The sequence below is a fragment of the Peromyscus californicus genome, unplaced genomic scaffold (assembly GCF_007827085.1).
Source record: "Peromyscus californicus insignis strain IS unplaced genomic scaffold, ASM782708v3 Scaffold_6__1_contigs__length_162567912, whole genome shotgun sequence".
NCBI lineage: Eukaryota > Metazoa > Chordata > Mammalia > Rodentia > Cricetidae > Peromyscus > Peromyscus californicus.
This window is the reverse complement of record NW_026294584.1, coordinates 13,449,994-13,465,385: the sequence shown is the minus strand read 5'-3', so window position 1 is coordinate 13,465,385 and position 15,392 is coordinate 13,449,994. Positions and strand designations below refer to the sequence as shown.

The following is a 15,392-nucleotide window of genomic DNA, read 5'->3' as shown; positions in this document are numbered from 1 at the left end:
GAGAATCAGGACAATGGTATCAGGAAGAAGAGTTTCAGCACTGAGCAACAGAATGGATGCTTTGATACACACACAATGAAGAAAATGAATGAGAGCCAACTTAAGTGGAATCTAAGATAAAAGCACCTGGGGGGAGGGGGCGTCACACAAGATACTGTTGATCAGTATTAGTGAAATGAAGAGCTTGTTGATCTATAACACATTTCCAAATCCCCAAAATAAGTAAAGTCCAGTGCTGAATGGCACCAACACTGAATACAAGCAACCTTCCAGAGGTGTGTGTTTATTTTAGTTGCTAAGAGAAAGAGAGGTGCTTGTGAGAAAGAGGAGGAAAGACAATCCACCAAAGGTTACAGAGAAGCATTTCCTGGGTTCACAGGAAAATCAACAGGAGAGTCATGGAGCTTACAAACAGGTAACCATGAAAGAGATGAAAAGCATTACTAACCAGGGAAAAGCCCAGAAACACCAACAGAGTCCTCATAATGCATGGCATCCACACTCCTTTGCTGGGTGCTTGTTACATTACTGTCCCCACTCAGTGCTGGGAAGGGATACAAGAAAACAAAAGTGCATGCCTTTGCCCTACGCTTTTCTATGCATTTAAGCTAAAATAAAATATTTTCACCCCACTCAACCCATACAACTGCAAACTTCAAGATTTCATCCCTGGAACATTTGAACTCATTAATCAATACTCTCAACTATGTTTCATACTAAAATAATGCAGCTACAAATGACTAGAACTTCATTGTCTATGAGAGAACATTGCCTGTGCAAGATCATCCAGAATACAAGAACACTGCTGATCTAACCTCGGAAATTCAATTACACCAGAATTCTTACTATCTCAACGTCAGTGTTTTTGCCGGTTTTTACCTGGTAGCTCCATGACAGTCAAGAACATTTGCTCTACACTGTGTTTAAAACAGTCTTAGCTCTAGTGACTTACCCAGTCAGAAACGGCAACTGAAGTGAGAGCAATAAACACATCATGGATTTCCACCACATTTTACCCAATCAATAGCTGTCTAGCTTAAAGGCATTTTTATGAGACAATAAAGAAGAGAAGGCAATGATCTATTTACAGTTAAGCAGAAACAGGATCACAAATGTAGTCAATGCTGGTTTGGGTCCAGAATCCAAACTTTTATCATCTTTGGTAATGTTTAAGTTTCTACCAACATCAATAAAAAAATTCTTCCTAAGAATAATGACTTAATTACTCACCACACTGGCAACTCTGAAAATGAGTTGTTTAACATGCCCATTGTCCATTGTTAAACACTTTCTAAAGTTTTCTACAACACATTTCAAAGTACCAACTTCAGCTAAGCCACGGGAAACACCAAAATTTTGTAAACAACTCAGTACATATGACAAACAATTAAGAAAAATTATTCAGCTCAATGACTGTTTACTTTCCAAACTCAAGTTTACACAGACTCATTCACTGAACATTCAATTAACAAGTATCACATGTCATTCAACATGAACTATGACTCGTTTTATACAAATTAGCTATGACTTTTAGAGAATAAAAACAAAAAATGCCTGCATGAGTTAGGAAATCAACCGTGAACTAGTGACATCTCCTGACCCAGGCCGGGCCCAGTGCGACAGTCTCCATTACATCATGGGGAGAAGCATGGGACCACTTAGACACGGGCTGCTAAGGCCCTCTCTCACAAACCTGAGGAACTTGAAGAAGACCAACCAAGAATACAAAAAAAAAAAGAGGAGAGGAAAGAAAAAGAAGGAAGAAAGCAATGAGGAAGGAAGAAGGGAACAGGGTGGGGCAGAATTGTTCCGGCTGAAACCCAAACTCAGTCCTCATTGGAAACAGAAGCACTCCCAGGGCCCATCTGGGCAACCTGGCTAAACACAGGCTCCTGTTTGCTGAACACAAACCTTAGAATCAAAATTAAGGTCAGTCACTAAAAACCCCATCAGACTCTTCCAGGCAGCCTTGTCCAAGCCGAGCCAGGAGGCTGCTGGGCCGTTCTAGGGCAATGGGCCCAATCTCTTCTCTGTAGCAGATCTGTGATTTCCCTGAGCCCCGCCTTCTCCCCGACCGTTACTCAAAGTCCACTCTTGCCCACACTTGGACGATCCCAGGTCACTTTTTTAGTCAGCTCTCTCCCTTCCTACTCCTCCAGGCTACCCTATCTTAATAAAGCCAGACTATTCACAGCCTTGGCTGTCACTTGTACCTGCTCCACAATTGTGTTTCTAACAGAACCCTGGCAGGTCACTCTGAGTGCATCAAAAACACACCAGGGCCCTGAAGGAAATCTGCAGAACCAGGTTATATGAAGGAGCGGCTTCTCTCCAGCATCCAAGGAAAAGAGACACTGTGTTGAGAAAACCGTCAGTCATCACCAGGAACTGTCCACCAGCTCAGCCCCGGCATGCTAATCTTGCCAGTGGAGGAGACGAACCTACCTCATGAGCCAAGGGGGGTGGGGGGGGGGGGTGGGGAATAGACCAGAAACCAACAACTAGTGATAAAGCTATCCACACCGGGCAGTGCCAAACTGAGTGCATCATAAAAGCACCTGTGGAAGAAGAAAGCGCTCTGCAGCCTCGGTCCAGAAAACCATGCTCCAGTCGTCACAGTCATCTAGTGAGCTTTGTTCAAAACAACAGAAGCCAAGGGAAGAGGTAGCTCCCACTAAGAGGGAAAACGCCCCGGCACAACACTAACTTATAAAAGGAGGAGAAATATATTTATTTAACCTGCTCATATGTATGACTCTGACAACCTCTTACACAAACAAGAAACAGATTCCGAGGAATGACTAAATTCTAAACTCTCTCTCTTTCCAATTAGAACTGCTGGTATTTCTGGATCATGACACAGAATTTTTAATTTTATTTTCAAAATCCAGTTATATATAATAGTTTGCCTTGGAGAAGACAAAACAGATTTTTATCTTAAAAGAAATAATAATCAGGAGTAAAGGGCAGTGGAAGTCTAAAATCAGTTTTAATGTTAAGTATTTTTTAAATACATGTAACGTTTAATTACATGTAAAATAATTACAAGTTATCCAGAAAGAAGATCAATAAACATCAGGAGTTTCTTAAAGAAATGATGTTAGTATATTTTAACACAGATAAATGAGAAATCCATGATAAATTAGTAGCAAAAACTTTGTAAAAGACTGGTGGCGCACGCCTTTAATCCCAGCACTCGGGAGGCAGAGGCAGGTGGATCTCTGTGAGTTCGAGGCCAGCCTGGGCTACAAAGTGAGTTCCAGGAAAGGCGCAAAGCTACACAGAGAAACCCTGTCTCGAAAAACCAAAAAAAAAAAAAAAAAGTACTTTGCTGTTTTTAATATTTTCTTTCAGAATTATTTTCCCATTCCTACCCCTTTATTAAGCTATATGGCCATGGGAAAGCCTACAAAGTGTGTCTAATAGTATCTACCTCATCATTAAAAATAATGAATGTAAATCACTCATCACAGGGCTTAGGGTACACAACACATGTTTGGAAAAATGAATTTCTACATTTTCAACTCTTTTTTTTTCTCCAAATTTTTTTCATTCTAGTACTTTTATTGCCAAAATAAACACATCTAACCAAATGTTCACAGAACTTATCATCCTAGTTATTATTTATCTGTTTTACCTGAATGATTTGACATTTGGGATCCTTAAACTGCTGGTACTATAACTGTACCTTTTCTTTTTGTGAGGGTTATATGAATATAGATCTGTGTTTAGTATTTAATGTCTCTGTCAACAAAGCTCTGACTACAAAGTGTATGTAATTTTGATGTTGAGTGCTGAATACTAGGAATTGGATTTACAATGAAAGAATATAATCATCAGTACAATATCTACAGACACCTGCCTCAAGAGCTGCTTTTGGATGTCAAATGTCTCCCATATATTCCATTATTTATTAAGATAGTAAAATTGAAAAATTCCTACTGTGTTCAGCAAGCTTCTTCACTGCAGTACACTTTAAAAATAAACACAGGCATTTTTGATGCACTAAAAGAAAAGTGTAAGTCCAACGGGGAAAATAAAAGAAACCTTTGACTCCAATGCCAAAGGACATACAAATGTCTTGAATGCCATCTAAAGTGAGTATTCAGCCAGTGCAGTGGAGCTAAAGTTTCCAAGTTCAAATCCCCTCTTAGCTTCTTTAAAGATGACAAGTTATGACCTCCCCTGAACTTCTGTGAAGGTAATGTACATCAGGAACTAAGAAGTTAATCTGACACATGAAAGTAACCACAAAACTACCAAATATTAAATATCTTACTATACAGCATTCATAGTACACTGACATCTTTTTTCTGCTTCCTTTTCCTTCCTGTGTCCCACCGTTCTCCCCAGGCTCTGCTTTTCTCCTCCATCCCACTTGGATGAGCATCTGCTTCCCCTGTGATAAATGTGGCCCTGACACACTCACTGCAGCTGTGGAGTGATGCCTGTGTTACACATTCCTTTCTCAGTGAGTCAGGAGAAAAAGAGCAGCTCTCTCTCTAAAATGGGCTCTAGAACAATCAAAAGAACACTTGGCATGTTTTTGCGGTATGAGAAAGCAAATAAAACTAAGAACATTCTTTACAAACCCATAAGCTCTTATAATCATTCATGCTTGCTCTCAGTATAGCTGTGAAGAAATTACCAAAAACTGGCTCCACTATGCACAGTAAGATAATTTTGTGGAATTTCATAGATAACTATATGTATATCTGAGTATATACACACACACAACTATACATATACACATTGGGATATCAAAGATAAGAAACAGTAATGCCTGAATTAGGTCTCTTCTGTCATCTAAGATCCTATTACTACATTTATATAAGTTTGAATGAAGATTTACAGGAAAGCCTGCAAGATGGCTCAGTGAATACTGATGCTTGCTGCCAAGCCTGGTGACCTGAGTTCAATTCCCAGAACTTACATGGAGAAAGGAGAGAAATGACTCCTGTATGTTGTCCTTTGACCTCCACACGTGTGCTGTGATATTCATATGTGTACACATACACACACACACACACACACACACACACACACACACACACACACACACACACGATAGGTAGAGAGAGATGATAGATAGATGATAGATGGTAGATAGATAGAGAGAGAGAGAGAGAGAGAGAGAGAGAGAGACAGATAGATGATGGATAGATAGATAAACAGATGATAGATAGATATAAAATTAAAAGAAGCTTATTTTTAAATACTTAAGGGATATTACAATTTTTATTTTTACTTTATTCAATTTTTACAAAAATTGGTAGGTTACAAATACGCACTGTGAAACATCTCTTTCCTGCTGCTTATAGCCTAGCTTTATTAATATTGAGCTGCTTAGTTTAGCAAAAGAGATCTGTGCTATGCTGCAAACTACCCTCAAAGCTGTAATTCCTAGGAGCCCTTTTCCCCTGGGGAAGTTGTACTGCAGACAACTGACTCTCAGGCGGACCCGATGCTCCCAGATGAAGCAGCATAATTTTAAGGACCGCTCACCCATCCTACAGCACATGTATGAAGATTCACAAAACCAGAGCACACCTTTTGCGGCCATCCTGCCTTCATTTTGCTTTTTGCCCCACTCACTGGCGGTTATAAAACTGTGGAACTACAGATCCACACCCTTATTGCCACATGACAATTCCTTAAAAATCTGTAGAAGACCAGATGAGAAAAAGCAGATCTTTTACTGGCTGACAACAAACACTTCTGATAGAAGAAATTATGTTGTATGCAGAAATATAAAACTACTTGGTATAAAATAAATAACAGAATTTATAGGTAACTATATAAAAGAATAAGTTATCAGGTAACCCATTTCTCATGCTATAGTAAATTTATGATGCTTAGCCGGCAAATAGAGCAATCATTAATAAGCATATTCTAAATAACAACTACAGGGTTATCAATATTAAACCATCAGTAAAAACCAGTAGATGATACCTTATACAAATTGGTGAAAAAAAATACGTTTTACCTTACTATTCACAAACACGAAATTCTTTTAGCATATACTGTCAGGACAGGAGGAAAAAAAAAAAGACTCAGTATTTTGAATCTCCTAGGGCTATTTTCCAAGCTTGGAACTATTTCATATTTGACAACCTCGAAGACACAAGGTTACCCACAATCAACTATGATTATGCTGACTATAATTTCTAGTATTTTATGGCATAATAAGCTTCTGCATGGACTGATCCTCCCACTTACAATATGAATTAGCATATAATGGAGTAACTTAACTCATCATACAACAAACAAAAACTTCACAATATGGACTTGTATCAACAAAGTCACCATTTCACACTAAACTGTCATCATTCCAACAGAACCAAAACAAAGTTTCTTCTATAACAAAAGCTTTCGATTCCCATTTATGGATGAAAGCTGAAACAAGTTCACATCAATAAAAGAAGCCTGGTACTCACCTAGTCTTTGTGGGCTTGAAGAACGGAACCATTTAAGACTACATAGGTGACTATCTTCCCTCGGTCAGTTGCTTGAGCTTGTCAGGTAAGAGGTCATTTCTGAACTAATTTAAGGGGCCTATAAGGTCTGTCTTACTAAGGCTATTCAGTTTCACTGCATTATGTAAAACTTGAGTAATTTGTAACTTCAGGGAATGTGTTAAATTCAGGTCATTAGGGCATCATTTGCATTCAAATGATGTCATAAAATCTCTAAACAGTCTTCCAGCTGCCCAAGGGAGGTGCTGTTACTTAACAGACTCTTGGAGACTCAGTGTATGCCCAGCACTGATCTGGGTGCTTTGTAAATGCCGCTCAGGCAAAGTGTACTCAGTATGTTTGGGAGCTTAGTTCTACGAAGCTTAATGATATGAACGGGCGTTTATCAGTGAATAAAAATGACTAATTAAGCCTGCTCACTCTTAGGAATTACAATGATTCTTCTGGGACACTAGGACTATAACCTAGGATCATGAATTTAGCCAGCTAGTCCCAACTCCTCAGAAAGTGAAGACCTTGCTGCAGCACCTAGAAGCTACACTCTCTTCACTCCAGTCCCCAAATATCTCATCTACAGTTAACGAATACAAGTCCTGACTTCCACGTGCCTCCATATCTGCTGTCCCCTCTGCTGGACATACCCATTCCCTCTCTGTAATCTGGCCAATTCTTTAACTTAGTCTCAAAACAGATCAGACAGCACATCCTGGGAGAGCCCACTGACTGCTCGAGAGGTTAGATGCCGGGCTTGCTGTTTCCACAGCAGTCTGCAATCACCTCAAGACTGAAGGGCAAGGAGTAATTGTTCATCCACTCACTCATTGTCCCAGCTGCCTGTAAACCCCTTAAAGGCTAGAACTGTGTCTTTTATCTCTAAATCCCCATGGCCTTGACTTATTTTAACATGCTAAATAGCAACAGCTCCAGTGAATAAAATCCTTTTAATGAGTCAAGAAATGAATTATACACACACACACACACACACACACACACACACACACACAGGGAAAAAAAAAGCATCCAGATGTTATTTCTGAAAGACAATGGGAGTTCCTAAAATGTATCCATGGGTACTTACAGTGCCAACAGGTCTATCTATTTATCAAATAATAAAAATAATAATAATAAGAGCTATATAAAATTAAAATATTTTCAGGTTAAATTACAGCTCTCTGGAAACCAGTAACACCTAATGGACAAGAAAACTCCTTAGTTTCCTTACTGTAGGAATGTCGGGTATACGGCAATGAGTAGGTCTTTGTGATTCTGTCAGTTCTCTGTGGTGTCCTACTGTAATTTAAGGATCCTGGTTAAGTACACTGACTTCCTAGCTGATGCAGACATCAAGATACACTATTTGCACCTTTAGATACCAAGGATAACTTGTAACAGTTATAAATAGTATTTATAGCTTCCACTTCTGACTTGAATTAATAATCTATGCACGCTGTTTAATCTAAATTCTACCAAATCACTTATGTCCCATCAAACAATAGTCTCATTCTCCCAACTGAGAAGTTTACTTCAGAAGGGCCTATGGTACCTTCTGCCCCGAGTGGAGAGGCCTATATGAGTCCAAACATCTCAGAAGTGGTATTCTAAAAATACCAAGAGGAAAAAAAATAGTGTGTCTTACAAAATTAGTGGCCTTTCACCAGCATAGAGAAGGAGTAGGCACTGTGGTCGTGATGACATGAGGCAGACCCCGAGTTCCAGGGTCTGCTCCTTCACTCTCCTCCTGCATCTCGGATTCTGTCTGTCCTCCCTTTCCCACTAAGACTCCGGGACTTGTTTTAACAAACTGCCTACATCAGCAAAATCCAGACCATGGAAAACTTTAGAGAACGAAAGACTTCATGTCTTAATAAATAAATTACAAGGAAAATTAAAAATAAAAAATAAAGGCATGGGTGGAAGAAACCATACACTAAAATAGACTTAAATAAACTAAGTATGCACTTTATTTCAGCTCTGGCTCAAAATGAGAAAAAAAATGCATAAAAACTATACACGTGTAAGCATATTTTTGAGATAAGTAAAAGTTTTCGAAAGAATGGTTGCTTTATAGTATTAAAGAATTAATCTTACTTTTAACATGGCAATTCAGGGTTACATTTTTAAAATAACCCTTGCCTATCAGAGTTTCACTACTGAACATTTTAATAAATGATATATCATTTGCATCAAAGTGATACAGAAAGAGGAAGAAGAATAGCAGGAGACAATCAAAAGCAAGACTGTAAGTTACCAATCACTGAAGATAGAACTCATTATAATCCTTTCTAGTTCATATGTGTCTAGATTTTTTTTTTTTATAAAAGGCTACAAACGAGCATCAGACTATTCCTTCACAGGAATAATATTTATTACTGAGAAATAAGACACAAGTCCCCTGCTTATGTAGTTCTTCCATGAAAACAAGTCAAAATAAGAAGAGACACAGGCAGCTGCCAAACATTAATTCGGATAACAAAATCCTTCATTAAGGGATGGGCATACAAAGTTTTCTACTACATCATCTAACTTCAATGGATACTACAAGTAACCCTGAATCTCTGCCTAGGTCAAAACTGTAATGGAGCCAGTTATTTGGCTGCAAATACAGACAAACATTTTTCAGTCTTTATATATCTCACACACGTGAATAACTGAGTACATTAGCACATTACAGTTACGTAGTGTCGAGTGTATTTGATATGAAAATGTCCAGCTTATCTTCAGTAAAGTTTACAACCATTTCCAACTACATGCGCTTCAGATGTCCTGCAGATCAATGAACTGTCAGGCTCATTGATCATGCAACCAGAAAAACACTTACATGGGCCCAAAAATATCTGCTAGAATTAGCCAGTAACTTCAAAATGATTTTCAATCGTATCTATGGATGTTTGGTATTGATGCAGGTACATTTGTTTGATTAATGCGATGAATTAGTTTTGTTTTGTTTTGTTTTTTAAGAAAGTAAGTGCTCAATAACAATACAGCCCCTAATTACAAAGGTAAAAAAGGTAGGAAGGACCGGTTTATGGAAGTCAGGAGTGAACGGGTATATCTCTGTTGTTCACGAATCTAAGTGGGCAGGGGATTTTGCAACGTAGTTTATTTTTGTTTGCGTTTCTTAGGGATGCCTAGTTTCCTTCTCCTCCCTTCTTTCTTCTTATCTTGTGTTATAAAGCCTTCTCTCAGAGTTAAAACAACGAAGATGATGATGCAATCCTACCCAAACAGAATGTCCTCCTACCTCGTGCAGTTTTTGCTTGACTAAGAAGATGGGGTCTCCGCCTCTCGCCTCTCGCTCAGGTTACTGGGCTACCAGGAGTACCCACGCCATCCCCTCCAACCCCCGCTTCTGCAAAACCCCAGGCCTGTGCTTCTGTGGGTTCCTTTTTTTCTCTGTCTCTTTTTCTCCTCCTTCTTGCACCAGGAGCATCATGCATGAGTCGCATTAGGACGGTGCTCTTTTCACCCTGTGCACCGCGTCTCCAGGGCAACCCTAAGCAAACGTGGGGTCGTGGGGCTGCGCCACAGACCACCTCCCTCACCCCGCCCGCCGCTCACCTGCTGGCCGCCAGGGTGGCCCCGCACCCGTGTGTTGAGCCGGTCGTGCCAAGTTTCGTCCTCGCCGCCCAAGCGGTAGATGAGGCGCAGTGGCACGGTGCTCTGGCGCTCCAGGAAGCGGTTTGCGTCCGCCCTCTCCAGCTCCCTCAGTGAGGCGTCTCCTTGCGGGCAGGCAGGAGGGCAGGAGGAGTAGAGAGAAACGGCAAATAACAATAGTAATAATAATAATAATAACAATAATTACCCTGACCCACAGTCCTCCACCCTGTATCTCCCCTATGAAAACTCCCCCGCCTCCTCCCTCCCGGACCCATCTGGGAAGGACGCAGAGACACCAGCTGGAGAGCTCTGGACCAGCTCATCCGAGAGCATCCCCGGGCCCAGAAACAGGGCACCCCTTTCCCATTCTCCCCATTTTCCTCTTCTTCAAGGGGAAAAAAAGGCATTTGACCCCAGATTGCTGATGCATCCTCGAGCCCCCACACGTCTGCTCCTTTCTCACTGCCCTTCAAAAAATAAAAATAAAAAAACCCGCGCACTGTGGAAAGGCAGATGCGGCTTTTCGGGGGGCCTCGGGGCTCCAAAGAGTCCTGGCAGCCCGGGCAGCTGCGAACTTACCTGCCGGACCGCAGCTTGCCAGGGGGCAGGTCCCCAAGGCGCAGAGCAGCCAGAAGGACGCGGCCGCCGCCGCTGCCTGCATGGTGGCGGCGCTCAGCTGCTCGTGCCCCGGCCGCGGGCTCCGGTTCCCCGCCGCCCCTTCCCGGCCCGCGCCGCTGCCGCAGCCGCCGCTGCCTCAGTGCTGCATTGTGCCTCGCGGGCGCTTGGGTGGCGGGGGCAGCGAGCGAGCGCCGCATCGGGCGGGCGCCAGGCTGGAGCTAAGTGGCTTCTAGCGCCTCCCACTTCATCCCCAGGCGGAGGCCGGGGCGGGCGGCCAGCTCGGCGGGGAGCAGAGCTGGGTGCGCAGCGGGCCTGGTGCACTTGGCCCCCCCAACCCCCCCCAACCCCGCGCCGCACCCGGCCGCGCGCACCGGAGTAGCTGGGAAATGTAGTTCCCTCCCCGCATTTCGCTGGTCGCCACAGCGACGCGACGGTCGCCACCCGGAGAATGCAGACCCCAGGAAGGAAAAGCGCACAGCAGAGGTGAGGGACACCACCTGCATGGTTGCAGCAGCGGGAATTCGCCCCCAGCGTCTGCAAAGAGCCGCATTGTTGCTCACGAGTCACCAAGGGACCATGCCCAGCGTGCTTGGCAAGTCAATCATTGCACAGATACAGATCCTACTATGTGCTAGGTGGTTCCAATGATAAAGGACCTGGGTGCGCTCCACCCGCTCTCAGATGCAATTAAGAAAGGCTGTTTGGGTAAGAATTTGAGCAAAGTGGGAGGGCCCGTAAATGTTTTTATTTGTGTCAGTATTTTGCAGTGCAGGTGTGTCTGTGCACCATGTGTGTGCAGTACTGTTGGCAGCCAGAAGAGAGTCTTAGGTTCTTGGGACTGGAGTTACAGAAGTGTTGTGTGTGTTCTGGGGATCCAACCCACGTCCTCTGGAGGAACAGCCAGTATTGTTAACCTCTGAACCGTGTCTCCATCCGCAAGCCATTTTTTTAAAGTGGCTTTTAATTTCATTTTATTTTGGACACCGAGAGGAGGGCCATTAACCCAACTCTAGGAGAATCTGAAGACATATCCCAGAGGTCTAGGGGGGCATTTGAAGTGTGATTGAGCCCGATTCTCGGTGGTTTGTTTGCTTCCTCCAATATCTGTACAGGTAACAGAGAGGGGAACGGTACTTTCTCAGGCTGTCCTACCCCACCCCATTACAAATGGTAGAGACTCACCGGAATAAAAATAGTAATAACATAACTGTTAGCATAATTAGCACTTGCACTTTACAGATTTTGAGATACGCTGGCATTTGAGCCTCAGGTCAAAAATTTAAACAGGAGAAAAGAGAAAATTAAGAATTAGATCAAGTAGGCTTCTTCCCAGGGATGGTTCAACATATGTAAATCAATAAATGTAATACACCATATAAACAAACTGAAAGACAAAAAGCACATGATCATCTCATCAGATGTAGAAAAGGCCTTTGACAAAATCCTACACCCCTTTTTGGTAAGAGTCCTGGAGAGATTAGGGATACCAGGGACATATGTAAACATAATAAAGGCAATTTACAGCAAGCCTATGGCCAACATCAAATTAAATGGAGAGAAACTCAAAGCAAGTCCACTAAACCAGGAACAAGACAAGGCTGTCCACTCTCCATACTTGAAGTCTCAGCTAGAGCAATAGACACCTGAAGGAAATCGGGGGTACAACCCGGAAAGGAAGAAGTCAAAGAATCTTTATTGGAGCATGATGTGATAGTATATATAAGTGACCCTAAAAATTCCACCAGGAAACTCCTACAGCTGATAAACACTTTCAGGAAAGAGCTGGATACAAAATTAACTCAAAAAAAAAATCAGTAGCCTTATCAAACATAAACATCGAACAGACTGAGAAAGAAATCAGGGAAACAATACCTTTCATAACAGCCTCAAATACTAGAAAGTATCTTGGGGTTACTCTAACCAAGCAAGTAAAAGAAAGATTTGCATGATAAAAACATTAAGTCATTGAAGAAAGAAATTGAAGAAGATATCTGAAGTTGTAAAGATCTCCCATACTCATGGATTAGTAGGACTAATATAGTAAAAATGGCCATCCTACCAAAAGCAATCTACAGATTCAATCCCCATCAAAATCACAACACATTTCTTCACAAATCTTGAAAGGAAAATCTTCAGCTTCATATGGAAACATTTAAAAAAAAAAGCAGGATAGCAAAACTGCATAACCAAACACATGCTAGAGATATCACCATCCCTGATCTCAAATTGTACCACAGAGCTATAGTAATAAAAACAGCATGGTTTGGGCGCAAAAACAGACATGTTAATGAATGCAATCAAAACTGAAGACCCACACACCTATGAACACCTGATTTTCTTTTTATTACAAAACCAAAAATACACACTGAGGGAAAAAAAGGCAGCATCTTCAACAAATGGAGCTGGTCAAATGGAGGGCATATTTTTGGGAACTACATGTCATGAAGCATTGCTGTGGGATGGTCTGTATGGCAAATGTGTTACTGATTAATCAATCAATAAATAAAACACTGATTGGCCATTGGCTAGGCAGGAAGTATAGGCGGGACAAGGAGGAGAATAAAGCTGGGAAGTGGAAGGCTGAGTCAGAGAGACACTGCCAGCTGCCATGATGACAAACAGCATGTGAAGATGCCGGTAAGCCACGAGCCATGTGGCAAGGTATAGATTAATGGAAATGGATTAATTTAAGCTGTAAGAAAAGTTAGCAAGAAGCCTGCCACGGCCATACAGTTTGTAACCAATATAAGTCTCTGTGTTTACTTGGTCGGGTTTGAGCAGCTGTGGGACTGGCAGGTGAGAGAGATTTGTCCTGACTGTGGGCCAGGCAGGAAAACTCTAGCTACAAAGCATATTGGAATTTCAAAAATGTTCAAGTCTTCCAATCAGTGACGTAGTTAAGAGTCTTATGTGGCATACGGTTGTCTATAGCTTAAACAAGATTTCAAGGGTCCATTAGACCTCAATACACAGTATTCTGTAATGACTCCAGTAAGAGAGAATTAGAGCCGGAGCGGAAGAGTGTGTTCTGTGTTCTCCACGCCATGAGCCCCATTCCCAACCTGGTTCTCTTGTCTGAAAGAATGAGCTGTGTAAGCTTTATAAGTATTACCTGCTCCCAGTAACATGCTTACTTTTCACTTTTTTAGGACGTTTGGAATATGTTAAGTCATTTCAAAAGCTAAACACATCAGTTTGATGTAACAAAAATTTAAATACTTTTTCAAAGGTTTGTCCTAGCTTGTGTTGCTACAGCAATAATAGTTTAGACCGGGTAACCTAAGTAACAAACATTTAAGGAACTAAGATGTAACTCAGTCCTGCATTTGACCATTAGCACCACAAAGCAAAACACAAGAACAGTGAAACATTTGTCACAGTGCTGGGGGTCAGAAAGCAAGGACAACACTGAAGATCTGGTGTCAGGTAAGGGCTACTTCCTGACCCACGGACAGCAGCCGCCCTGTCTTTGTCCTTGTGAGATACAAACAGAGCATTCCTGTTCTCCCATTATCTCTCTTTTATAATGCAGACATTAATCCAGTCGTGGAGATTTCACCCTCATGACCCAATTATTTCTCACAGCCCCATCTTCAAATACCATCATAGTGGGGCTTCAATACATAAATTTTGGAGTGATACAGTCAGTTATTAGTAGAGGTAAAAATATCTCACTCATCAGACTTATGAGTCTGAATTGCTACATGCTTGACATGTATAAGAAAACACTAATAAATGACAAATTATGTTTTCATGAATATATATGCAAGTTTTAAATTTGTGTGTATATGTGTGTACATCATGGGCACATATATGTGTGCATGTGTACGTACAAGCATGTAGAAGCCTGACTTTGAACTTCTGCTATTCCTGCCTCCCTCTCCTGAGTGCTGGGGTTATAGGTCATTATACCGTCTCTTCATGTATGTTTGAATGGAGAAGTTCCTAAGAGGAAAAATGAAAATTTTGTTGATTAAAATTTTTATAAACTCTTAAGTATATTATGTGTGTAAAGATGACCACTTGGGATTGGATAATAAATACATCAGAGTTCCCATCCCTGGAGAAGATTGATTCTCTTCCTCTTAACGGTCAATAGTTGCCTGTAGCTCTTCACCTAGGGAGACTCAATATACTCGGCAGATTGTACTTATACATACATGTGTGTATGTTACAATAATAATAAAAGAAGAAAACATCATGAATTTGAGTGGGACTCACAGGAGGAACTGGAGTGGGGAGAGAGTTGCTTAGAAATGACTCAAGTGTGGAATTCTCAAAAAAGGTTTAAAATAAAATAATGACAAAAAGCTTATAAACTTTTGTCTTAGTTAAAATATGAATGACTATTATAAGAAAAGAGAAACACATAAATGTTTGTTTACATAAAAAAACTAAAATGTTACAGCCTCTGTGACTTCCAAACCAGAAAAATAATTAAAGTGTGTTTGTATCAAAGGGTGTTTATTTCCTGTGTGGCTCAGAACAAGCAGCAACAGTTGAGTATACCAAGACAGTAAGAAGATAATATGCTTAATCAAATATATTGGCATTATATTAATTGCATTTAATTATATTAATTAATTATATTATAATCAACATATGTAATAAAAATATACAGAACTTCTCAGGATGCACTTTGGAAGGGCCAGGAAGGGCTCCCCAAATCTTTCTGAATGAGGGTGCTTCCAGGGTCACTTG

General features: G+C 41.2%; 1 protein-coding gene across 16 annotated transcripts in view; it reads right to left on the bottom strand.

Moving 5' to 3' along the window:
• The window catches only part of Adam22 (ADAM metallopeptidase domain 22), a 228,123-nt gene extending 217,097 nt beyond the window's left edge, over positions 1-11,026 (bottom strand). For 7 of the 16 annotated variants that reach the window (XM_052720759.1, XM_052720757.1, XM_052720758.1 and 4 more), the window contains exons 1-2: positions 10,653-11,025; positions 10,035-10,195 (exon numbers count right to left, since the gene is read on the bottom strand). In XM_052720759.1, the coding sequence (XP_052576719.1) occupies positions 10,035-10,195; positions 10,653-10,734 (243 nt within the window). In that variant the 5' untranslated portion in view covers positions 10,735-11,025. Of the gene's footprint in view, positions 1-10,034; positions 10,196-10,652 lie in introns of all 16 variants that reach the window. The other 9 variants (XM_052720751.1, XM_052720752.1, XM_052720755.1 and 6 more) reach the window with 2 other exon arrangements.
• Positions 11,027-15,392: the final 4,366 nt, after the last annotated feature.